Genomic DNA, 27,602 nt, shown 5'->3' with positions numbered 1-27,602 from the left:
AAGTAGTCAGTGGGGAGGGCATCAGAGCCATCGGAGACCCGGGAGCCATCGAAGGAAAAGTGGTCATCAGCGGTGCCAATGCTGCTGGAATCGAATCGATGATCGGTTCCACAGACGGTGCCGGTGTCGGAGGAACCTGAAGATGTTGCATCGCATTGTCGATGGCTTCCTGAACCATCCGGTCCAGTTCTTCTCGGAGACCTGGAGCAAGCAGCCCCGACTCCGGAACAGAAGAAGGAAACAGAGGCATAGCCGGAGGGACCACCGTTACAAGCAGAGTCGTGGCTCCCAATCCCCGATCGGGTGAGGGTTGCCTTGGTGACTCGGTAGCAGGAATCTTCGGTGCCTTTCCTGGACGGGGTCTCTTCGACAGCGGCTCGGATGATGGCAAGGTCGATGATTTCGCTCCCTCGATGGTCCGAGTCTTACATGTCTATGGCGATGCTTTTCCCTATGATCCCCTCGATCCTGAGGGGGAGTGGAGGGTGTCAATGGCCGAGAAGTCGTCGATGGCGGGCGGTCGGGGTTTGAGCACGGAAGAGAAGTTCCATCTTCTCCATTCTGGCCTTATGACCCTTTGGAGTCATTAAGGCACATTTGGTGCAGGTAAGTATATCATGTTCGCGTCCTAGGCACATTACACAGATAGACATGGTACGGGTACAGTCCGGGCACCGATGGACCGATGGAACCCCGACGCCATGGCAAAAATTGAGCCGCGGTTCGGTTGACGGTCAGTATGCCGCGTGGACGAAACGCGACGGTAATCGCCAAAAAACGGTTAAAAATTTACTGGAGTACTGCAGACTTAAGAAAGTTAAAGGGGGGGGACCCCTGTGGGGCAAATAACTTTTAGTAATTCTGTGAGGAAAATTCCTGTCAGGAATCTCTTCACAGTTCCTTTACCCCGAGGCTACTGCTGCACGGAAAAAAGAAGACTGAAGGGGGACCCCTGCTGGCTGCAGGGTTAGTGTCATGCTGGGCATGCCCAGTAGGGGCCAGTCAAAGTTCTGGAAACTGACAGATGTTTTCCTTGATTGGGCTCCATCTTGATGATGTCCCCCATATGTGAGGACAACCATCCTGCTTGTCCTGTGAGAACAAAAGATACAAAGAGTTGAGTGGATTTTCTATGGACTGCAGTGCGGTTTAAGTAATATGCTAGCTCATGTTTACAGTACAAGGTATGTAAGGCCCTTTTACCTTGGTGAGAGTGAGTCCTTGGGAAGAATTTATTTAGTACTTTTTTATACCGACATTCATGATACAGATCATATCATATCGGTTTACAAGGAACAGGGGGTTATAGCATTAACCTTAAAAGAATGTGGGCAAAATTATGGATTGGTTCAAGTGGAATTCCTAACTACCTTGGGGAGGACTTTTAGATGTGTCCGGAGAACCACTCTGTCATGTAGGAATTTTGTAGAGCGTGCGTACGTGACAAGTGCTTGTAACTCACTAACCCTTCAAACCGATGTAATGGCTATGAGGAAGATAGTCTTCCATGTGAGAAATTTAACACCACAGGAATTCATGGGTTCAAAAGGAGAACACATGAGCCTTAAGACCAGATTCAGGTCCCATTCTGTGACTGGTGGCCGTATTGGTGGTTTAAGGTGAGTTAAACCTCTCATAAATCTACTGACAAGAGGTTGTATGGATATTGGTGCATCTCCCATCTTGTTATGGTAAGCAGAGATTGCACTTAAATGTACTCGTACAGATGAGGTCTGGAGATCAGAGTCTGAAAGATGGCATAAGTAATCTAGCAGAGAAGGTGTGGGGCAGGAGAAAGGGTCAATGTTCTTTTTGCGTGCACCACAAAGTAAATCTTTTCCATTTCGAAGAATAATTCTTTCGTGTGGAAGGTTTACGTGAAGCTATAAGCACTTGAGAGATATTAGTTGAAAGATTGAGTGGTGCTGTCAGAGATAGGGATTGAAGGTTGGGATGGCGCAACCTGCCCTGACCCTGAGTTATGAGATTGGGAGCTACACCCAGGCGAATTGGTTCTCTGATCGAGAGGTCTAGAAGTATGGGAAACCATACTTGTCGAGGCCAATACAGGGCTATGAGTATCATGGACCCCTTATCCTGTTGTAGCTTCACTAGAGTTCTGATTATGAGCGATATCAGAGGATATACGTATAGAAGGCCTGAGTTCCAAGGGCGAGCAAAGGCATCCTTGGCTGGCTGGTGTTTCTGCCTGTGCAGAGAGCAGAACCTGTCCACTTTGTGATTCAGGTGTGATGCAAAGAGGTCTATTGTTGGTTGTTCGCAACGCTGGAATATCCTGGTTGCTACTAAGGGATCCAGGGACCACTCATGTGGTTGGAACTGACAACTGAGGCAATCTGCAACTACGTTGTGGATGCCCGCTAGATAAGTGGCCAGGAGAAATATGAAATGTGTCAGGGCCCAGTCCCAAATTTGTGCGGCTTCTTGACAAAGGCGATACGAGCCTGTACCTCCCTGTTTGTTCAGGTACCACATGGCTACTGTATTGTCCGTTTGAATCAGAACAGTCTTGTGTGAAAGGCAGTCCTTGAATGCATGCAGAGCATAACTTATAGCTCGAAGTTCCAGGAAATTGATTTGAAATATTGCTTCGAGTTTTGTCCAAGTACCCTGGGTTTGGAGCTTGTCTATGTGAGCTCCTCAGCCTAAGGTGGATGCATCTGTAGTTAAAGTTATCTGTGGGACTGGTTGTTGGAAGGGTAGGCCCTTGTGCAAGTTGTCTGTTGATCCAAAGGAGAGAAGAACGTAGTTGGTGGGTTACTTGAACTGGAGAAGACAGTGGTTGAATGGCTTGGATCCATTGTGACCTTAATGTCCATTGGGTTATTCTCATGGCTAGTCTGGCCATAGGAGTGACATGAACTGTGCAGGCCACGTGGCCTAGTAAAATTAGATACTGATGAGCTGTTGCTTGTTTCTGCGAGTGTAGCGAGTTTGCCAATAGGGAGAGTGTGTCTGCTCAATCCTCGGGTAGAAAAGCTCTTGAAAGGATGGTGTTCAATTCTGCTCCGATGAATTGAAGCATGTGAGACGGAATGAGATGGGACTTTTGGTAATTGATGAGAAACCCCATCAAGTGAAGCAGAGTAATTGCTCGGCTGATAGAAGCCAGAGCTCCTTGTTGAGATTGACTTCTGATGAGCCAGTCATCTAGATAGGGGAAACAGTGTACACTTTCCTTGTGTAAGTGTGCTGCCACTACTGCCAGACATTTCGTGAACACTCTGGGAGCTGAGGCAAGTCCGAATGGTAGTACTCTGTACTGGAAATGTTGACGACCCACCAGAAAACGCAGATACTTGCGAAGAGGGGGGAATATTGGAATGTGAGCATAAGCATCTTCTAGATCCAGAGAACAAAGTCAATCTCCTGTTTGAAGAAGGGGAAGCATGGTGCCTAGAGAAACCATCCTGAACTTTTCTTTCTTTAGAAATTTGTTGAGATTTCTGAGTTCTAGGATGGGACGTAGGCCTCTGGTTTTCTTTGGAATGAGGAAATAACGGGAGTAGAATCCTCTGCCCTGCTGAGTCCGGGGCAATGGTTCTACGGTTTTTGCTCTCAGAAGGGTGGATAATTCTGCTTGTAGATGAATTATGTGATTTTTGTTTAGCGAAAGAGGTTTTGGAGGACAGTCTCTTGGAGTTGAGAGGAAATTGAGTTGGTAACCTCATGATATTATTGAGAGTACCCATTGGTCTGTTATCTGTAACCAATGATTGCAGGAGGAGGAAACTTGACCTCCTACTGGCAAGTTCGGTTTGGGAATGTGGAGATGGCTTTGCTCTCTGGTGTTGGCCTCAAAAACCTGCAGCCGGTCCAGTCTGCGGTGGCGGTTGAGGCCTAGTGGCTCTAGGCTGTCTGGGCTGAGATTTTTCTTGTGGACGAGAAGATCTACCCCTGGATGCCAGTGGATAATATCGTCTCTGCCTGTAGAAAGGTTTTCTGGTTTCTTTCCTTGGTGGACGGCGAGACATTGATGAGGAAGAGTTTTGCGGAACTGATGACAGTTGGCGCAATGTCTTTGTGTTCTTTTAGTTGGGCCACTGCGTCCTGGACCTTCGACCCAAAGAGGTTGTCGCCTACGCAGGGCAAATTCCACCAGCTTCTTTTGTACCTCCATGCCTGAGATCAGAGGCTTTTAGCCAGGCCTAGCGACATGCACTGATTCTTGAAGCTGCCACCCTTGAAGATGTTTCGAAGTTGTCGTAGGCAGCCTGGACTTCAAGTCTTTATGTATAATGGCCTGAGCTGCATCCTGGTACTGTTGAGGTAGGGAGTTAGAAAGTTCCTGCATCTGCTTCCATAGATTCCTTTGGTATTGTATTATATAAAGTTGATAGGATGCTATCCTGGAGTTGAGCATAGCTCCTTGGAATACCTTTTTCCCTAAAGAGTCTAGGAATCTATGATCCTTCCCAGGTGGAGTGGAGGAATGAGGTCATACTCTTTTGGACTTCTTTTGAGTCGACTCAACTACTACAGATTGACGCGGTAACTGTGACTTTTGATAACCAGGAACATGTTGGACAAGATATGTAGCGTCCACTCTTATTAATAGGTAGAATGGAACATGGATGTTCTCAAAGCCTATGCTGTAACTCCAAAAGTACTTTATGGATAGAAATGGCCAGGACCTCTTTTGGAGGATCCACAAATTGTAAGACTTCTAAAGTCTGCTGTCTTGTATCCTCTCAGACACTAAGTTGAAAGGGATTGTGTCTGCCATGTCTTTTATGAAATTCGAAGGACAAGTCTTCTGATGGAGACTTCTTCCTGCCTTCAGGAGGAGACGGGTCAGACATGAAGCTTTCCGATGAAGAATCAGTATTTTTCTCCTCCCATGAGTCGTATGGCACTTGTCTGGAAGGAGAAGTAGGAGAAGACCTCGGTGGAAGTGATGGAATCAGTGGTCTAAAGAGTCCTGAAGGCCCTGGTTGAGGATCATTGACAGGTCTCTGTCCAGGAACATCTCCTAGTCCTGCAGGTTTAGTAGAGATAGGCTACGGTGGGATGGCACCGATGAGGGCGTCAAATCTATTCATTAGCATTTGGAATAAAGCAAATTCCAGTTGCCCTAGAGCCCCAGGTAGCGGCATCGGTGCTGGTCCTGTTTTCGGAGATGGCCCCGGCATCGACAATGGTGAGGGCTTCGGCAAGGCCATTGGCGTCTATGCTCTTGGAGCGCTTCTAGCACCACTTGGCGGATAAATCCGCTCAATTCCTCCGTAATAGCTGATGTAGGCAGAGCAGCTATACGTGGTGGCGGGGGGGGGCATTATCGGTCCTACCACAGGGCCCTGTGGAGGTTCGATGTCTGGCACCTCGACAGAAGGTGAACGCCTCGGTGTTTCCTGTAGGCGAGGCCGCTGTCGACTTCTCCGGGGATAGTAGAGATTCCGGAATCGAAGGATGTCGATGTTTTGACCGATGCGCCGATGCTGATTTAGCCGATGGGGGTCGGTGATAAATGGTCCCCTGAACCTTCCAGACAACGTTTTGTTTTTTTTGTTTTTTTTTTTAAGGATTATCCTTTTTGAAGCTCCGGCCGGAGACGACTGAGTGGACATCGATGGGGAAGGTAAGAGTTGAAGATGGAACAAATGTTCCATCTTTTCTTGTTGTGCTTTCCGATCTTTAGCGGTCATTTCTGCACATTTTGGGCAGGATGAAACATCATGAGATTGGCCCAAACAAAGTACACACGAGGTGTGGATCCATAATCATGGTCCGATTACATTTGGGACATTTTTTTAAATCCTGTGGCCATGATAACCTCGACAGCTGTCGATGGATATCTGACGAAAAATTTTTAAACTCAAATGAGTCGGAAAGGAATTAATCTACTCACCAGCTGGTGGTAACGAGAGACACCCCGATTGTGGGACAGAAAAAAAATTGAATTTTGATCTGATTTTTAGTCAGAATTGTGTGAAGAATCTCACACAGGCTCCTGCTCCGTGATGCCAAAAGCAGCGCGGAAAAATGAAGACTGAAGGGAGACCCCTGTGGCTGAGAATATCATGGCATGCTGGGCATGCTAAGTGGGCTCAGTGTGCCAATCAAAAGTTTCTAGAAACTGACAGAAAATTTTCCGTGATAGGGCTCAGTCAGTGACGTAACCCATATATGAGGACTAGCATCCTGCTTGCCTGGGATAATTCGTTGTTCGGGTTAGCGCTGGGGGGAGGAGCAAATTTTAAAAAAAAACCCACCCCAACCCTTCAAATTTGGTTATTTACAAACCCCCCCCCCCCCCCCCCCCCCCCCCCCCCCCCAAACTTACCCGAAGTCCCTGGTGGTCCAGCTGGGGTCCCGGGAACGATCTCCCGCTCTCGGGCCGTCAGCTGCCAGTAAACAAAATGGTGCCGTGGCCCTTTGCCCTTACCATGTGACAGGGGCTACCAGTGCCATTGGTCGGCCCCTGTCACATGAAAGGAGCAATGGATGGCCCTCGCCATTTTCTAAGTTTGTTGTTGACCATGGATCATTACAACCTTTCAAGTATCTGAAAGCTTATATCGTATCACCCCCTGCTCTTCCTCTCCTCCAGGGTGTACATATTTAGATTCTTCAATCTCTCCTTGTAAGTCATTTTAGGTGGACCCTCCACCTTTTGGTCGCCCTTCTCTGGACCGCCTCCACCCTGTCCCTTTGGAGATACTGTCTCCAGAACTGAACACAGTACTCCAGGTGAGGCCTCACCAAGGCCCTGTACAAGGGGGATCATCATATCCTCTTACTAGATATTCCTCTCTCTATGCAGCTCAGCATTCTTCTGCTTGAAAATCACCTCTGCTGCTTCGCTGGTCACTGCTCCTCCTGTGGCAGTCATAGTGCTGCCCCATTGCCCTACCAGATTGCTCTGCAAGGAGGAGACAACCTGCATTGAGTCTGACAGGGTTTGCTCTTGCAAATCTCAGGGTTCCCATGAGGATGTGCTGGCCACCACCACTGCCATATCCCTGCTGCTGTTTCCTTTGCCTATCGAAAGATCAGAAGTATTGTCCCCGAATCACTGCTTTGGCAGCATTCCACACAACCATGTTAAATTACATCATAATTAAACTCCACATATTCATTACATTTACTGTTTAATGTATCTAGAAATTGAGGCTCCATAAGTAATTGTCTGTTTATGATCCATGTCTGTGAATTCTTGCTTCTTTGGCACCTGAAAAGGGTAACATGCTCAGTTTATTTGCATGCTCATTTAAAAAAACAAAAAAACAAAACTTATTGCACCTCATATGTTGCACCTTTTGGGCATTTTCCATCAAATTGATTTCTTCCATGACTAAAATCAATCTCTTAAGGATTTCATCTGCAGACTTTGGTCTTGTTTGAGCCTTTGCAGCTCAAACAAAACAGAATCCAGTTTACCTTGCCTTTGCCTATCGAAAGATCAGAAGTATTGTCCCCGAATCACTGCTTTGGTAGCATCCCACACAACCATGTTAAATCACATCATAATTAAACTCCACATATTCATTACATTTACTGTTTAATGTATCTAGAAATTGAGGCTCCATAAGTAATTGTCTGTTCATGACCCAGGACAGATGAAAACAAGAGATCAAAGCCAGGTTACCATCTAGTACGGAGTCCTGTTGCTGGCAACAAGAGGAAGTTTCGAAGGAATCACATGCTGCTCGAATTTCATGTGGATGGCAGAGAGGTTCCCTTGGTGCTGTGTCAAACATAGCTGGTCAATAGCAATATATGACACCAATATGGTTCTTCGAAGATGTTACGACCTAGAACCTCCCGAAAACGTCTGGTCCTTTTTAGTGACCAGGTTGAAAAGGATAGTTTCAGACACATCCTTTTACTTAGGTCTCGATGGGATCGGTGCCGAAGCGGGATTAGAGTACCCATCGCCCTTCGAGAATCCCGGGATAGGTATAGGGATCTGTGGAGGCTCAGAAGGACGAGTCTGCGTTGATGACTTAGGCTGTCGTTGGTAGGTGCCACACCGGTGCGAATATAGATGGCTCTGGTGTTCGTAGATTCCTGAAGGCATTGAGGACAGCCTGACGGACGATGATGTCCAGCTCCTCCCTGGAAACTAGTATAGGTAGCACAGCTACAGGGGGAGACAGGCTAGGCGTTACTGGCACTTCCACATGAATCTGTGGTGGCTCAGTACCCGTCACTGGTGGGGAACGCCTCAGTGCCTCGGGTGCAGAGGCCATGGAGACTCTTGTACCCGGGACCGCTTTGCAACTGGCTCAACGGGCATTGATGCTGTTGCGGTATCAGTGCCGGCACCGAACGCGGAACCACGTCTGTGCCGGCGATGATGTTTCCCTCGATGCTGTGCCCGGACATTCTCCAGCTCCAAGAAAGATGCCCACAGATGTCATGGATAGTGTTTGTGACGGACGGTCACCATGCCGGTGATGATTTCCACGGTGCTCGGCCCGGTCATTACCCAGCACCAAGGAAGATGCCCTCGCTGTCCCGGATGGAATTGGTGTTGGTCACTGTGCCTCTACTGCTCCAGGCGTTGTTTGTCGCCCAAGGATTACACGGGGCTCTGGTTTAGAACCCGAAGTATGGAGTGTTTTGTTTAGTCGAGGGCATCGATGGAAGTATCGATGACTGCTTCGATAGTATGAACAGCACAGACAGGGGCACCGATGGCGGCTCTGGCGACAACAGGAACCATAGACGTCCCAATCCCTCTAGCTCCGATGGAAGATCGCAGTAAGGACACTTGCGGGCATCGTGGGGCGGACAGAGGGTGATAGACATAGGGAGAAAAGAGGGTCGCAATTCGGTTGGTAACCTGGGGGAGCCGACAGTGAAGTGACAGGAACCGACCGGAAAACAGGGCATAGTACTCACCAAGCGCCGATGAAATGTATGTGAAGGGAGACCCATGTAGGGAAATTATTTGTAAAGTAAAACTTCAAGTGTTTCCGTGAAGAAAAATTGTGAGAAAAATCTCACAGAGCTCCTAAACGCGAGGCAAACTGCAGCGCGGAAAAAAAAAGAGACTGAAGGGAGACACAGGGATCATGGCTTGCTGGGCATGCTCAATGTGCCAGGCAAAGTTTCTAGAAAGTTTCTAGAAACTTTGACAAAAGTGTTCTGTAATAGAGCTCCGCCTGATGACATCACCCATATGTGAGGACTACCATCCTGCTTGTCCTGGGAGAAACTATTTCCAATTAAGTATCACCACTTTTTAATAATCTATGAATATCATAAATAGCACTTTGAGTTTATTTTTAAATGCACAAAAATGTTTCACAGAAAAATTGTTTGAAAATAGACTATCAAGAGATTAGGTGGGTTGACAGTTTATAAGTTTGGCCATGGTAACCTGGATGGTACCTTGTTTGTGCCACATATCTTCCACCAATAATACATTTTTTTGACAATGAATTCAAGAAAATTTATGCCAATTGACCTCTTTTCAGAGCAAAGTGTGGAAACTGTACAAGTACTGCACTTAAATTGTTCCAAAACCTCTGCTAAGTGGATATTAAATTTTAGCAAATTCACTTATTCACCATGCAAGTTATATGGTTTGCACACTTTACACTGAAGAAAGGATCTTAGATCATCTCATTACAGATACAGTTGAAGATTTGATTTGAACTTTTTTTCCAACTGCAATACTTCAAATGTAATCTATATTGTCACCTGCCTGTGTGGCTTGCTGTATGTGGGAAAAACTACCAGCTCTACAGTGTTTTCTCCCAAAATATAAAAAATATTTTTACATTCATGAATATGCAAGACATTGTTAATGTGTAGAATTTTTTTTTTTGTTGTTGCAGAGCCTGAGCAGAGAAATTGTCTCATTTAATTTGAATCCTGAGACATTTTCTGGTACAGTATAGATCAGGGATAGACAGCTCTGGTCCTGGAATGCCACAGCCAGGTCTGGTTTTCAGGACATCCACAACGAATATACATGAAATATATTTGCACATAGTGGAGGAAAATGCATGCAAATATACCTCATGCATTTTCATTGTGGATATCCTGAATATCAGACCTGGTTGTGGCACTCAAGGACAGACGTTGCCTACACCTGGTGCAGATGCATAGATTGAGTTGGTGTGATATTTTACTCTCCGAAAATTATGTTTTCATATAGCACTTTAAAAATTTTGCTTAGTGTGAATGTACCAGTTTTGACATCTTTACCCCAGTCCACTGATTTTTTTGCAGCATAAGAAAAATGTCTTTTTTATATTAATCTTCTTTATATAGTTTATCAACCACCACACTTCTGGTTGTGAATGTTGTATCTTCACATAATGCATTTACACTATCTGAAATTCATTCTTTTTAATTTGCCAAGCTATGATTCATTCAAGTTACTCTTAAGTTATTTTTAAATTTTTAAGCAGTTTCACTACAATTTTCCTGCCTATTCCCTTAAGCAACTCCAAGTAGAAAAGTGTCAAAAATGATTTTATATGCATAGGACCTAAATTGGTCCATATTTGAAAAAGCACAGTTGCTTACCTGTAACAGGTATTCTCCTAGAACAGCAGGATGTTAGTCCTCACATGTGTGTGACATCATCCGATGGAGTCCGGCACAGAAAACTTTTGTCAAAGTTTCTAGAAGCTTTGAGCAGCAGACTGAGCATGCCCAGCCTGCTACTATCCGCGCATCACACGAGGTTCCCCTTCAGTCTCGTAACATAGCAAAACAGATGAGCGAAAAATAAAATAAACTGAAGGTGAACCCAAACTCGAAGGGAGGCAGGTGGGATTCTTGAGGACTAACATCCTGCTGTCCTAGGAGAACACCTGTTACAGGCGAGCAATTGCGCTTTCTCCTAGGACAAGCAGGATGGCAGTCCTCACATGTGGGTGAGAACAGAGCTCCAGACAGTCATGTTCAGTTAGAGAACAGAGACCAAACAAGATGCCAACGGGCATAACAACTGCTGCACTGTGGGTAAAAGGAGACAGTCTGGTTCCCACAAGAAACACGAGCGGAGAGAGTTGGGTTCAGGCCTGAAACAGGTTATGCAGGACGGACTGACCGAAGGCACTGTTCTGATGACTTATCCCTGTCAAGGCAGTAGTGAGCCGCAAACGTGTGGAGAGAGCTCTAGAGTGCGGCCAGACAAATTTCTTTGATGGGGACTTGCACACAAATGAGCCACCGACGCTGCCATAGCCCGCACAGAGTGAGCCTTCACCCTGCCAGCCAGCTGGAGGCCCGCTTGCTATATCAGAAGGAAGTACAATCTGCAAGCCAGTCAGACAAGGTCTGTTATCCCATCACCATTCCCAGCCTGTTGGAGCCAAACAACATGAAGAGCTGGGTGGACTGCCTGTGGCTCGCCGTGCCATTGAAATAGAAGGCTAAAACAACTGACTGATGTGGAAATCAGTCACGACCTTCGGCAGGAACTTAGGATGCGTACGCAGAACCACTCGGTCATGGAAGAACTTCATGTACGGTGCGTACATGACCAGTGCCTGAAGCTCACTGATCCTGCGAGCGGAAGTGTTGCACCAGGAATATGACTTTCCAGGTGATGAACTTCAGGTGACAGGACTGCAGTGGCTCATAGGGAAGCTGCATCAGTCTTGCCAGGATAACTTTGAGGTCCCAGGACACCACCAGTGGCCGAAGAGGGGTCTTCAGCTGGAGGAGACCCTGCATAAAACGGCTAACTACGGGCTGGACAGAAATGAGCGTACCAGCGACACCTCAGTGATACGAGCTGACAGTGCTGAGGTGCACCCTGATGGAACTGGTCTGAAGCCCAGACTCGGATAGGTGCCACAGGAAGTCCAGCAGCTGGGGGAGAGGGCACAAGAAGGGGGTCTAAACTATACCCTCCACTCCAGATGGAAAAACGCTTCCATTTCGAGCTGTAGGACCTCCTGGTCAAAGATTTCCGGGACTCTACCAGAACCCTAGAAACAGTCCAAGAGCTATAACGGCTGGAGGATTATACGCTCAACATCCAAGCCGTGAGGGCCAGTGCCCGGATGTTCAGATGGCGCAGGGTGCCCTACTTCTGTGATATGAGGTCAGATGCTGTCCCCAGCGGGATGGGCGCACGCACTAACAGGTCCTGGAGAAGTGAGAACCAAACCTGTCAAGACCAGGAAGGTGCCACGAGGATCATGGTCCCGCTGTCCTGCTAAAATTTCGACAGAGTCTTCGAGAAGAGTGGTAGAGGGGGGGTCCACATACAGGAAGCCCTGCCCCCAGTGAAGGAAGAAGGCATCACAGGCCAGATAGTCGTTCCCTGCTACTAGGGAGCAGAACCTGCTCACCTTGTGGTTGACAGGGAAGGCAAACAGGTCCACATCCAGCATACCCCATCGGCAGAACAGGTCGGCCGCCACCGCTGGGCTGAGGAACCACTTTTGTGTGGTTGGAAGGAGCAACTGAGACTGTTTGCCAACACATTGAGGTGACCTGGTAGGTAGGTGGCCCATAGATACATCCCTTGGGAGAGGGCCCAATTCCAGACCTACACCGCCTCTTGGCAGAGGAGGAACAAGCCCGTGCCACCCTGTTTGCTAATGTACAACATCGTGACCTGGTTGTCCGTCGTGATCTGAACTTCCTTGGACAACAACTGATCCCTGATTGCCCACAAGGTGTACCATTTTGCCCGAAGCTCCAGAACCTTTATCTGGCAACGTGCTTTGGCTAAAGTCCAAAGGCCTTGTGTGTGTAGGCCATTCGTGTGGGCTCCCCACCACTGGGGAGGGGAAGCATCGGTGGTGAGGGTCACTTGGGGTAGTGTGGACTGGAAAGGAAGTCCGCATTCCAGATTGGAGAGAACTTTTCATCAGGCCATGACAGTGACCGGAGCCTCTAGATCTGGAGATGCCTATTGCCACTGGGACCGCAAGGCCCACTGGGGGCTCCTCATGCGGAGGCGGGCCAAAGAAGGCCGCCATGTGGCCCAGTAGACGCAGCAGAAGACTGGCTGGCACCCTCCTGCTGTTGCGGACGAAGGTAGCCAGCAAGGCAAGGGCAATCGCCCAGTCCCTGGGCAGAAAAGCTTTCGCTTGTGCCATATCCAACATGGCGCCTATGAACTCCAGCTGAGAGGACGGACAGAGGTGCGATTTGGGGAAGTTGATAACGAACTCCACGGTCTATACCGTCAAGGCCAGAGCTTGCAAGGCCCTGGAGCGGGAGTCGCTCCTGACTAGCCAGTCAATCCAGGTATGGAAACTCATGGACTGAATGACGCCTGATATAGGCAGCCACCAGCGCTGAGCATTTGGTGAAGACGCGGGGGGCCAATGCCAGCCCAAAGGGCAGCACTTTGTATTGGAAATGTGCATTCCCCACCACGAAGCGAAGGTACTTCCTGTGGTTGGGGACAATCGCAATATTTGCGTACACCTCCTTGAGGTCAAGAGAGCAAAGCCAGTCTCCTCTTCGGAGGAGTGGGATCAGCGTGCCCAGAGAGACCATCTTGAATTTTTCTCTTACGAGAAACTTGTTCAACGCCCTGAGGTCAAGAATAGGGCGCAAGCCACCATTCCTTTTCGAGATAAGGAAATACCTCGAGTAGAACCCTTGTTCCTGCTGATAGCGAGGGACCGGTTCGACTGCGCCTGCTGCAAGGAGGGCGGAAAGTTCTGTGAAGAACGACCAAATGGGCAGATGAACCCCACGATAGACATGGAGGAGAGGTCTCTGGGAGCCGGCTGAAGTGCAGATGGTATCCCCTGGCGAACAATGGCGAGGACCCAGTGGTCCGATGTTATATCTTCCCAGTGACAGGCGAAGCTGAGGAGCCTGCCACCAACTGGGGGTTCAGGCACCAGGGGTAACTGCCAGCTGACTTACGGGCCTCACCGCCAATCAAAAGCCAGTGGCTGGGGCTTGCTGGAGAGCCGGTTGGGGTGTAGGGGATCCACTGCTGGCAGGGACGACCCCTGGAACTGGCTTGATTTGGGCGAGTCTGAGCGGCCAGAGGGTAATATTTCCTCTGCCGATAAAAAGGTTTGAGAACTGAGAATTTCCTGGCAGAGGATGGCTCTTCTAAGGCACTAGCGGATAAGTTGCTGAAAGGTATCATGGTGGTCCTTCAGCTGCGCTACTGCATCCCAGACTTATCCCCGAACAGATTCTCGCCTGTACAGGGAGGTCAGTGAGCCTGTCCTGAACCTCCGGCCGGAAATCCGAGGCTTGGAGCCAAGCCATCCTTCTGGCGCCAATGCCCATGGTGGCTAAGCGGGCTGCCGTTTCGAAAACATTGTAGGTGGAACGCGCCTCGTGTTTTCCCACTTCCAGACCCAGTGAAGCAATGGCAGCAAGGGCTTCCTGTTGTTGCTGGGGAAGGCCCTCTGCAAAATCCTGGGCTCATTTCTAGAGATTACAGTTGTACTGAGTCAAATAGAGTTGTAGGCTGCTATGCGGGCAACCAGCATGGCGCCTTGGAAAATCTTCCGTACCATTGCATCCAATTCCCTATGCTCACATCCTGCAGAAGCGGAGCCATGGGAATGCTGGGCCTTTAAGGCAGACTCCACGACCAATTTGTGGGGGAGCTATCTCCTATCAAACCCCAGGGCCTGTTGCATCAAGTAGGTGGCATCGGCCTGCTAAATGGGGAGATGGAAATGAGGTGTTCCCACATGTGGAGGAGGACTTCCTTAAAAATATTGTGAATTGGAACCACCACGATTTCCTTAGGAACGTCAATAAACTGGAGGACTTCCAGCATCTTATGACGTGCATCCTCTTCATTAAAGAGCTGAAAGGGAATGGCCTGAGCAACAGCCTTGACAAACCTCACAGAAGATAGTTCCTCGGTTGGCGACAGACGTTGCTCCTTTGGAGGAGAGGGCTCCGAGAGGGGGTTGTCAGAGTATTCTGAGGAGGAGTCCGTGGAGTCATCACCCCAGGGGTCATTGGCCCTTCATCCTCACTTGGACCAAGACGCCAAGGGCGAGGTCCGTGAGGGGCATCGCTCTGTGCTCTGAGGGCATAGGTGGTTCCTCCAGCATGGAAGGGATCATCGGCTGTGGTAAGCCGGAAAGAGTCCAGCAGTGGCTCGGGGAACCATGGGTGAGGGAACATGTTACCGGCCACATCTTCCTCCTTGGAGGACTCGAGAGTCAAGATTGTTCCCAGAGGAGGGCATTGGTGGCCGATGGGGCATAGAGGGCCAAGAAGGATGTCCAGATGCTCCAGCAGTGGTGCTAACATTGATGGCGGAGGTCTGTGGAACTGGCAGCTCAATGCTTTGTAGCGCTTTGAGCACCGCCGATTGCACCCTGCAGTTCAACTCCTCCTGGAAGTCCTGGGTGGCTAGGACTGATGGAGGGGGACGAGGCCTTTGCCGGCTCATCTCGGCTCCCCGAAGAGGCACGGCACCCTGCACCGGTGTCAGTGGGGAACACTTTAGGCTACCGAGAGCACCGTAGGAATGGCCCTCTGATGGCTGGTGCCGCTTCGATGGCAGCTCTGTGGTTGCTGATGCTGCTCCGGACCCAGAACCGTGTCAGGACGGTGACCAGTGTCTGTCCTTACGGGACCACTTCCGGTGCTCGACCCGGTCTTTCCCCAGCACGGAGGAAGCCGATGACCCCCAAGGTCCAGGACAGCAGAGAGACCATCGAGGTTCAATCTGAGTCTCCCCTGTCCTTGGAGGTACTAGCCAGAGGGATCGCGAGGGAAAGTGGTTTGGACAGCTCCCCGCGATCCTTGGGTGTTGAAACCAACAAGCGCGGAGGACTTTGGGGTCCCGTAAAGTTTCTCCATTTTGTCGTGGCATGCCCGACGCCCTTTGGGTGTCACAGACTGCACCTTTGGTCATTGTGTGAGGCCCCCAGGCAGAGGATGCAAACCTCATGTGGATCCATGATGGACAAAGTCCGCAGGCACTGGGGGCACCGAACACCAGTCAAGGCCATAAAAATCCCCAGCATGCGGTCGATGACAAACTGACACTGCAGGGTGTGGAGTCAGGAATAGACTGCAAGTTGGAAAAAAAATGGCTGAAAAAGAACCTACCATACCAAGGAAGCACAGACTGATGGGGGACCTGAGGAAGACCTGAAAAGCAAAACTAAGAAATCAAAGAAAAATTTGAAAAGTTGGAGTGCCGCAGACCACAAGGCAACTGCACCACGGAAAAGAAGAGACTGAAGGGGGACCTCGTGTGTACGCGCAGATAGTAGCAGACTGGGCATGCTCCATAGGATGATGTCACTCACTTGTGAGGACTATCATCCTGCTTGTCCTAGAAGAAGAAATACTGTTTTAGTTTATTTTACTTCCAGGCTGTAAAGCAACAAAAGGAGAACATGTCAGAAGGGGGTGCAGACTTTCTATAGTCACTGTATACACAGACTAATACCTACAAAATGAACTTTTGAAACTCATACATGATTGGTAAGAGATACCAAACAAGATTAATATCTACATTTCATAATACAGGTACTCTGTAACTTTATTTATGGCTTACTTTCATAGAAAGTTCAGCCTCTTCTATTTTCCATTTATTTGACTATCAGCATAGTACAAAGAATTCAAGTGTTTCAGTATGTGTTTCAACCCCTCTCAATTCACCCCTTTCCACTTTCATTTAAAAATTAGTTTTTAGTGTTTCATGTTTTTACTTTGTAACAATCCTGGAACACTTGTTTGCACAGAGGAGCAAGAAAAGTAATAAATGAAAAAAAGGTTGAAATAGTTCTGGTAGGAGAAGAAATAATCTGAAATCACTTAGAAATCTTTAGAACAGGGAGATTATGAAATGTAAGAAATAAAAATACAGAAATAAAAGAAATAAATCCAAAAATCCAGTAAGCTATTGAAATACATACAATTTCACTAAAATACCAGTTTTGCTACTTTAAGAATTAATTATAAATTATACACTCACCTGATATTCATTTGTACTATCACAGTCACATTCAATCTCATTTCTTTTCATCTTCTTTTTCAGAAGTTCTTCCCCTTCCTCCAGGTCACGGACTCTTTTTTGGCTCTTACATTTTTCCCTAAGTTCAGAACTATGCTGGTTATGGATGGCTTTTTTTTCACATATCTCCTCCAGTGCCCATTCAGGAAGCTCAAAATTGAAAGAGTCATTGAAATCCAGATCTTCCAGGCTTGATGGAAGTATTTCCTCATTTATAGATTGAGATATGCTCAATTTGTTAACTATATCTGGCCGTGCTGCTACAGTGTCTACATGTAAACCTGAAAGCTGAGGATCTGATCTTTCTTCCACATACTCAGTATTAGAAACATTTGAATTTTTTTTGTTAGGTAGTTTAGGAGGATAGGCTCCAAAGGGCATCCTTTTTAGTTTACATCTATCCTTTGACTCAGTTTCCACTAGTGCTATACTGAGATTATCTTCCATTTTGTAACCCCTACTATCCATCTCTCTCGTATGTTTATGTGCTCCAGTTTGGCTTCCAGAATGGTGAGTTTCAGGAAGCATTTCCAACTGCAATAAATTAGGGTTTGGTGCAGATTTATGAGACTGTTCAATGTGATCAGCTACAGCATCGCATACTGGATAAAGCTCAGATTTCCTTTCAGACTAATTAGTTTTAACTGAATATCAGCAATATTGGTTTGTCTGAATTTTTCTTTTGGTATCCAGTGAGACAAAGTATGTAGGTCGAATTCAACTGGAATGGTACCAACACAGGGCATCTTTTCAGCAGTGTTTAAACTGATATTGACATTTCTAACATTTTCACATACTGTCATTTCATTTTCTATCTTCTCTGTATCACTACAGGCATCAATATTTACTTGAACAAATACATTTTTGTCTCTCTTTTCATATGAAACTTGTTTCATTGTATCATCTTTCATATCAAAATTTCTACAACTTAAAAACTTGTTCAACTCATCCTTGTTCAAATTGTCCTGTCCTTTTTTACATAAAAGAGACTGCAGAGTTGATATATGTTGAAGTCTAGGTGTACCAGTTCTTTCTTCGGCTTTTTCACATTGTTCCAAAGTAATGTCATGAGCTTCATTTACAAAACTTTTGGGCACTGATTTATGGGACTCCACATTATTTTCTGTAAGCTTTAAAGATAGTCTATTTAAATTATGTCTTGATAAATTTTCCAGAGATTGACTGCTACACAAAGATGTTGCCACATTCTGGGAAAAGACATTACAGTTCTCTGGTACCTTCATTTTCCAGGTCTCATTATCTTTGATGAACTTTTTATCAATAGTAACAGAATGAGATTTTTCATTCACGTCATTTTGATTACAGGTTAACAGAACAGTTTTAACAGTGGAAACTGGAGGCACCAAAGGGCTTTGCATCTCAATCATGCTTTTTCTATTAGTATTCTTTAGTAAACTCTGCATATGCGGATCTCCAGCCTTAACATCAATTTTATCATCTAGAGCAACAGTTTGGAATTTAGAGATGTCCATTTCATCTTGATCACAAGTAAACATGACAGTTTTGTCAACGGAAACTAAAGATGATGGGAGGTTCTCTCTCTCAGCTAGTAACACAGAATTTCTATCGATTGCTACAGTGTGGCTTTTCGTTAGATCCATATCTTCAGTTCTTGAAAATACCACTGTCTGGTCAATAGGAACAGATGACATCCTTAAACCAGGCATGCTTTTTCTATTACTATTCCTTGACAGAGTCTGTGTACTCAGGACTCTAGCCTCAACTATTTTATCATCAATTGCATCAGTGTGGGATTTTGTGATGTCCATTTCATCTTGATCACAGGTAAACATGACAGTTTTGTCAACAAAAACTAAAGGTGATGGGAGGTTCTCTCTCTCAGCTAGTAACACAGAATTTCTATCGATTGCTACAGTGTGGCTTTTCGTTAGATCCATATTAGTATTCCTTGACAGAGTCTGTGCACTCAGGTCTCTACCCTCATCAACTATTTTATCATCAATTGCAACAGTGTGGGAGTGTGTGATGTCCATTTCATTTTGATCACAAGTAAACATGACAGTTTTGTCAACTGAAACTAGAGGTGATGGGAGGCTGTCTCTTTCAGCTAGTAATAGAGAATTTCTATTGATTGCTACAGTGTGGCTTTTGGTTAGATCCATGTTATCTTCAGTTTTTGAAAATACCACTGTCTGGTCAATAGGAACAGATGAGATCCTTAAGCCAAGCATGCTTTTTCTATTAATATTCCTTGGCAGAGTCTGTGCACTCAAGTCTCTACCCACATCAACTATTTTATCATCAATTGCAACAGTGTGGGATTTTGTGATGTCCATTTCATCTTGATCACAGGTAAACATGACAGTTTTGTCAACAGAAACTAAAGGTGATGGGAGGTTCTCTCTCTCAGCTAGTAACACAGAATTTCTATCGATTGCTACAGTGTGGCTTTTCGTTAGATCCATATCTTCAGTTCTTGAAAATACCACTGTCTGGTCAATAGGAACAGATGACATCCTTAAACCAGGCATGCTTTTTCTATTACTATTCCTTGACAGAGTCTGTGCACTCAGGACTCTAGCCTCAACTATTTTATCATCAATTGCATCAGTGTGGGATTTTGTGATGTCCATTTCATCTTGATCACAGGTAAACATGACAGTTTTGTCAACAAAAACTAAAGGTGATGGGAGGTTCTCTCTCTCAGCTAGTAACACAGAATTTCTATCGATTGCTACAGTGTGGCTTTTCGTTAGATCCATATTAGTATTCCTTGACAGAGTCTGTGCACTCAGGTCTCTACCCTCATCAACTATTTTATCATCAATTGCAACAGTGTGGGAGTGTGTGATGTCCATTTCATTTTGATCACAAGTAAACATGACAGTTTTGTCAACTGAAACTAGAGGTGATGGGAGGCTGTCTCTTTCAGCTAGTAATAGAGAATTTCTATTGATTGCTACAGTGTGGCTTTTGGTTAGATCCATGTTATCTTCAGTTTTTGAAAATACCACTGTCTGGTCAATAGGAACAGATGAGATCCTTAAGCCAAGCATGCTTTTTCTATTAATATTCCTTGGCAGAGTCTGTGCACTCAAGTCTCTACCCACATCAACTATTTTATCATCAATTGCAACAGTGTGGGATTTTGTGATGTCCATTTCATCTTGATCACAGGTAAACATGACAGTTTTGTCAACAGAAACTAAAGGTGATGGGAGGTTCTCTCTCTCAGCTAGTAACACAGAATTTCTATCGATTGCTACAGTGTGGCTTTTCGTTAGATCCATATCTTCAGTTCTTGAAAATACCACTGTCTGGTCAATAGGAACAGATGACATCCTTAAACCAGGCATGCTTTTTCTATTACTATTCCTTGACAGAGTCTGTGCACTCAGGACTCTAGCCTCAACTATTTTATCATCAATTGCATCAGTGTGGGATTTTGTGATGTCCATTTCATCTTGATCACAGGTAAACATGACAGTTTTGTCAACAAAAACTAAAGGTGATGGGAGGTTCTCTCTCTCAGCTAGTAACACAGAATTTCTATCGATTGCTACAGTGTGGCTTTTCGTTAGATCCATATTAGTATTCCTTGACAGAGTCTGTGCACTCAGGTCTCTACCCTCATCAACTATTTTATCATCAATTGCAACAGTGTGGGAGTGTGTGATGTCCATTTCATTTTGATCACAAGTAAACATGACAGTTTTGTCAACTGAAACTAGAGGTGATGGGAGGCTGTCTCTTTCAGCTAGTAATAGAGAATTTCTATTGATTGCTACAGTGTGGCTTTTGGTTAGATCCATGTTATCTTCAGTTTTTGAAAATACCACTGTCTGGTCAATAGGAACAGATGAGATCCTTAAGCCAAGCATGCTTTTTCTATTAATATTCCTTGGCAGAGTCTGTGCACTCAAGTCTCTACCCACATCAACTATTTTATCATCAATTGCAACAGTGTGGGATTTTGTGATGTCCATTTCATCTTGATCACAGGTAAATATGACAGTTTTGTCAACAGAAACTAAAGGTGATGGGAGGTTCTCTCTCTCAGCTAGTAACACAGAATTTCTATCGATTGCTACAGTGTGGCTTTTGGTTAGATCCATGTCATCTTCAGTTTTTGAAAATACCACTGTCTGGTCAATAGGAAGAGATGACATCCTTAAACCAGGCATGCTTTTTCTATTAGTATTCCTTGACAGAGTAGCCTCAACTATTTTATCATCAATTACAACAGTGTGGGATTTTGTGATGTCCATTCCTTTTAGGTCTCTTGAAAATATAACAGTTTTATCAGTAGAATCCAAAGGCACTAAGAAGTTCTGCTGTTCAACTGGTAAAGAGGAATCACTGTCAGCCGGTTTCATACCATGCCTATCTGTTGAATTTATAATAGTTTTATCACAGAGAGTGGCAGGTACCATATAGTATGTACTCGCAGGTGGCAATATAGGTTTTATATTAATTCCCACAGTATAGTTTTTACTTATATCCATGTCAATTTCAAATGTTGCATTGCCATGTGTGTGCACCTTGTTGGTTCCCTGTAATTTAAACATAGAATCAAAGTTATCATTATGGCTTAGGTACAGTTTTTGGTGTTCATTTAGAACAGTTTTATCATTGACACTGGTATCTGAGGAGTTGATAGAACGTTTGTCATTCTGCCTATGTAATTCAATATTGTCATTTGGAGAGGAATTCATTGTCCAACTATTAATGACAACAGTATGGCCTTTAGTAATATCTATTTCATTTTGCTCTTCTGATGGAGAAAAACATGTTGCATTTGCTAGGAAAGACTTACTGCCTGGATTGGTTTTTCCATCATTTTTCAAGGTTAAAATTCCCTCTGGCTCAACAGAATTAATGATGTTATTGTTATTTCTTACTCTCATATCATCCAATCTAAACATATTGGTTGTATCAGCAGAAGGTAACACAGGTCTTAAAAATTCCTGTTTTGGTCTTTGAGACACCGTGGAATATTTACTAATTTCCATTTTCTCTGTATCTTTTTCCAGATTCTCTAATAGTTCAACTCTGGATCCCATTTTTTCTTGTCTTTTAAAACAAAAATCATCAATAGCTACAGTATGACTTTTTGTTATATCCATATCATTATCTAATGAAGGAATGAAAGCTTTTTCCATTTGGATAGACGATAACGTTTTCCCTGTTCTATGAGAGGTTTCATTAAAAGAAATACTACTAGCTGCTCTAGAGGTTTTACTGCCAACTGCAATTGTAAGGTTCTTTGTCGTTTCCATAGCACCACATGAGCTTCCAAAAACAATAGTTTTATCACTGGGTGTTACAGACATAGGAAAAGTTTTGATGTTTTGATTATCTGTTTCTTGCAGGTCAGAACTGCCTATCAAAACTGTATGGCTTCTGGTAATTTCCATTTCATCTTCAAACATCTCAGTTTGGTCTTCATAACATATTTTGGAGTCTGGACACTGAACAGCAAGTTCCATCTTTTTCATTTGACATTTGTTCTCTATTCCAAAATTCTCAAGTGAAATTTCTGTTAAGTTTTTCAGTACGTTATCTTTTGATAAGCTGACTTTTACACACTGATTTCCACTCATGTCCATTTTGCTATATCCAGTATCCTCAGCTCCAGTTTCATCTGACAAACTAGCATTAGGGAAAAAGGTTTTGATGCTGGAGGTATAACATTCTGTTATATTTACTGCATCATGTTTTTCCCTGAAAACATGGGTGCTGTTGCTATTTTCTTGAGTGTGAGAACCCATGTATGCCATCTCATCAAGAGAGAAAAAGTTACATTTAGGAATACAGGTAAACAAATTCTCCTTGTCATCACCTTCAACACAAGGTTTTACGGTTTTTCCCGGTGGTTTTAGGCTTGACAAGAAGTCTTTGATGTTCTTCTTTACGGGGTAGGCCATTGGCTTGGATTGAAAAGTAAAGCATGTACTGTTAGTTGATTCAGAGGCAATAGTGCAGTCCAATTTTGTTTTTGGCACCTGACATTCAGCATTTAAACTACTAAGAAAAGATATGAAATCTATTTTTCTAGGTTTTTCCTCAACTTCAGGATTTCCCACATTTCGGGTAATTGTAATAGTGTTGCTTGCAGTCATGTCCATGTCATTCTCATCTGAAAAGACTATTGTTTTATCATTGCTACTTGATTTATAGGTTTTGCATGAGTCCCACTAAAAGGAAAGAAACAAAAAAGGTTAAAGTAATGATGTTCTTAAAGAAAACAAATCATATGATCAAATCAGCAAGTAATAATGGTTATCTTCAGTGACCAACAGCCAATACATCTACAACCAGACAAAGCTTATCACAAATGCTACTTAGGATATGACACTTAGTTTAGCACCACTTGATTTAACAGTAAATTAATAAATAGTAAAACAGAAAAGGCCTGATTTTCAAAAATATCTACATGCTTAAAACTGAATTTTACATATGTAAATGCATTTTACCCATATTAAGAGGCTTTTGAAACTTGTTACAATACATGCTATTGAATTGTCCATTTGTTTTAACTGCATTATGTATGTTTAAAGTGGTAAATGGCTTTTGAAAATTGCTATGATAGTATGTTACACTTACATGTGTGACTCCTTTGAAAATTATATAACATAAGATTACCTTACTAGGTGAAACAAAAGGTCCATCAACCCCAGTATCCTGCTTCCAACAGTGGCCAATCCAAGTCACAAGTATCCAGCAGCATACCAAAGAGTAGATAAATTCTATGTTGCTTATTCCAGGGATAAGCAGTGGATTTCTGCATCTCCACCTTAATAATGGTTTATGGACTTTTCCTCCAGGAACTTGTCCAAGCCTTTTAAACAACACACTTACACTGACATCTTTAACATCCACTGGCAACAAATTCCAGAGATCAGTTAGGAATATAAAAATATTCTCTTACTAGTTTTAAATGTACAACTTAGTAATTTCATTGTGTTTTTCCTAGTCTCTATACGTTTTGAAAGAGTAAACCAACCAATTGATGTTTACATATTCCAGTCCACTCATTTTATAGACTATCATATCTTTCCTCAGCCATCTCTTTCCCAAGCTGAAGAATCCTAACCTCTTTAGCTTTTCCTTCATATGGGAATTGTTCCATCCCTTTTTTCATTTTGGTTGCCCTTCTCTGTCTCTAATTCTGCTATATCTTTCTTGAGATGTGGTGACCAGAACTGCATACAATACTCAAGATGAGATAACACCATGGAGCAATATAAAGATATTAGAATATTCTGTTTTATTCTCCATTGCTTTCCTAATAATCCCTAGCATTCTATTTGCTTTCTTGACTGCTGCTGCATACTGAGCAGAAGTTTCAACGTGTTATCAATTATGATGCCTGGATCCTTTTCCTGAATGGTGACTCCTAATGTGAAACCTTGCATTGTGTAGCTATAATATGGGTTGCTTTTCCAAGTGCATCATGTGCACTTGTTCACATTCAATTTCGTTAGCCATCTGCATGACCAGTCTCCCAGTTTTACAAGCTCCTCTTGCAATTTCTCACAAATCTCTTGAAATTTAACTATGAATAATTTTGTGTCATCGGCAAATTTGATCACTTGAAGGACTGTACAAGTTTAACCATTTATCAGCATCAACCTAATTTTTAAAATTTTACCTGATGTTGGATTAACCTTTGCTCCCCCCCCCCACCCCCCAGTGCCCCACTGGATTATCCAGCTACTATAATTTTTGTACCATTCTGTAAGCCATTTAATTTGAAATGAAATAGTACCTCACACATTACTTAAATAACTTATGGCCAGAATGTATGATAGCGAAAAACAGCATCAGATTGATCGTATAAGGGTATTGCATTTTGTGAGGCAGGTGATGCTAGAGCAACCTTAATTATAAAAAAAATAGATTACCAAACAATTATGTCAAAGAGAAAGCTGGATTCAGAAGATATGGTGCAAGAAAGGCAATGAGTGTTTTATGAATTTGGTGACGGTCGACTGCTAAAATCGTCTCAGACAAAACATTACTGAAAATTCCAGTAACAAGCAGAAAAAGCACAGTTGCTAACCCGTAACAGGTGTTCTCCTAGGACAGCAGGATGTTAGTTCTCACATGTGGGTGACTTCATCTGATGGAGCCCGGTACAGAAAACTTTTGTCAAAGTTTTTAGAAGCTTTGATCAGCACACTGAGCATGCCCAGCCTGCTACTATCCACGTTTGCACGCGAGGTCCCCCCTTCAGTCTCGTCACAGATGAAAAATACAAGCGAAAAAATAAAACAAAATACCGGAGGGAGAACTCAAACTCATGAGGAGGTGGGCAGAATTCCTGAGGAATAACATCCTGCTGTCCTAGGAGCATACAGGTAAGCAACTGCACTTTCTCCTAGAACAAGCAGGTTGGTAGTCCTCGCATGTGGGTGAGTAGCAAGCTCCAGACTGTCCCTGTTAACAGAAGAGACCAACAGCGATCGAACAAGGTGCCAATGGGCACAACAACTGCGACACTGTAGGTCAGCAGATGACCGGTTCCCACAGAAGCACAAACAGGAAGAGTTGGAACAGACTGCGCAGGAAGGACTGACCAAAGGCACTGTCCTGAGGCCCATCCTTGTCCAAGCAGTAGTGAGACACAAATGTGTCAAGGGAACTCCAGGTTATGGCTTGGCCAATTTCAATGAAGGGCACTGCACGCAAATCAGCCACCAACGTCGCCATAGCCCGCACAGAGTAAGCCTTAACTCGGCCAGCTAGTGAGAGGCCTGCCTGAGCATAGCAAAAGGCAATGCAAACCGCCAGCCAATTCGACATGGTCTGTTTACCCACCACCATTCCCAGTCTGTTGGAATCAAAGAACACAAAGAGCTGGGTAGACTGCCTGTGGCCGGCTGAGCAGTCTAAATAGAAAGCCAAGGCTCTTTTTGCAGTCCAGGGTATGAAGAGGTCGTTCCCTGGAGTGGGAAGGAGGTCGCGGAAAGAAGGTGGGTAAAACGATGGACTGATTGAGGCAGAAATCAGTCACCACTGTGGGAAGAAACTTCGGATGCGTACGCAAGACTACACAATTGTGGAAGAACCTCGTGTATGGTGGGGGCACGTAACCAGAGCCTGAAGTTCGCTGACTCTACGAACCGAAGAAATCGCCACCAGGAATATGACCTTCCAGGTGAGGATCTTCAGATTGCAGGACTGTAGCAGTTCAAAAGGAGGGTGCATGAGCCATGCCAGGACAATGTTGTAACTATAATTGCCTGTTTCTACTGACCTTGCCTGTATTGCCTATATAACTGCCTGCCTCTACTGACATTGCCTGTATTGTCTATATCTACTGACATTGCCTGTATAACCACTATAATTTGCCTCCTATCCCTCTACACAACCTGCCCTCATCTCAGAAACCAATTATCACTCCTCCTAATCTACCCCACCCCGTCTCCTGCAAACCACCCACAGCCTCTCCTCCCCACCATAACCCCACTACTATGGCCTGTCATCCCATTCCCCGCATTCACCTCCCTCTCAACAGACATCCACGCCCATCCCCCTACCCCCACCTCTCCCTCCTTCCTATCCTCACTACCCCACTCACCCAATTTCTAGGACTCACAACCCTCTTGATCATTCTTTTCAATGCCCAGTCCCTCTCCAAAAAAACCCCCATCCTGGATGACCTCCTCACCGACTGCCAACCAGACATCTGTGCTGTGACAGAAACTTGGCTTAGAGAAACTGACACAGTCCTCCTTAACCAACTACCCACCCACTCCTACGAAATACTCTCTATCCCCCGACCCAAAAAAAAAGGAGGCGGCATTCTCCTTGCCTTCAAAAAACACCTCGACCTTAAACCAGCGCATATCACCTCACCCCCTAAATTTGAAATTGGCCTTTTCAAATCCCCTACGCTACAGATCTGCCTTATCTACGCTCCTCCCGGCTCCATTGAGCGTGATCCCTCCCCCATAATTTAATTTATTGCCTCTAATATCAACATTGAAATTCCATCCATTATTCTAGGGGATTTCAACCTTCATATAGACTCCATCCCCCTCACCCCTGCTTGCGAAACCTTCCTCACCTCCCTCCACGCCATAGGACTTAAACAGATCATCTCTTCACCAACCCATCGAGCAGGACACTCCCTAGACCTTATCTTCATAAACCAGAGCTTTCTCCCCCCACACCCCCCCTCCTGCTCCCCAGTCCCCTGGTCAGACCACTTCCTCATCAAAGCATCACTAACTCTCAACATACCCACCTCACCTAAGCTAGCACATAACACAACCTTTGTCTCTAGAAAACCCTGCTCTAGCGAGGAACTGTCCCTTGCAATCTCCAATGAGCTACCAAACCTTGACTGCTCCAACCCTGAAGTCGCCCTCTCATCCTGGAACAAAATCACTCTTGATATTGCTGATAAATTATGTCCAATATCTAGACGTGAACTGAAACAATCGACCACAAACCGCCAACCTTGGTACACAGCTGAGCTGAAAGCCTTAAAACACAAACTTAGGCAGCTGGAAAGAATCTGGCGCAAGGCCCCATCCCCCCAAAACACCTCCATCTACAAATCTGCCCTTCATCTCTACAGAACCTCCACCCTCAACACCAAATGCAACTTCTATGCCTCCAAAATCCATGAATACATGTATAACCCAAAGGCGCTGTTCACCTATGTCTCCAACCTTACCAAGTCATCCCTAGCTAC

The 27,602-nt window shown here is 44.9% G+C and overlaps 1 protein-coding gene across 1 annotated transcript in view; it reads right to left on the bottom strand.

The window, feature by feature from the left end:
* KNL1 (kinetochore scaffold 1) overlaps positions 1-27,602 on the bottom strand; it is a 629,191-nt gene that overhangs the window by 390,078 nt on the left and 211,511 nt on the right. The window contains 2 exon segments of the mRNA XM_029598563.1: positions 16,874-17,501; positions 17,504-23,091. Of these exon segments, the coding sequence (XP_029454423.1) occupies positions 16,874-17,501; positions 17,504-23,091 (6,216 nt within the window).

The sequence above is a fragment of the Rhinatrema bivittatum genome, chromosome 4 (genome assembly GCF_901001135.1).
Source record: "Rhinatrema bivittatum chromosome 4, aRhiBiv1.1, whole genome shotgun sequence".
Classification (NCBI taxonomy): domain Eukaryota; kingdom Metazoa; phylum Chordata; class Amphibia; order Gymnophiona; family Rhinatrematidae; genus Rhinatrema; species Rhinatrema bivittatum.
Note: the sequence above shows the minus strand (reverse complement) of the source record. Positions and strands in the feature narration are given on the sequence as shown.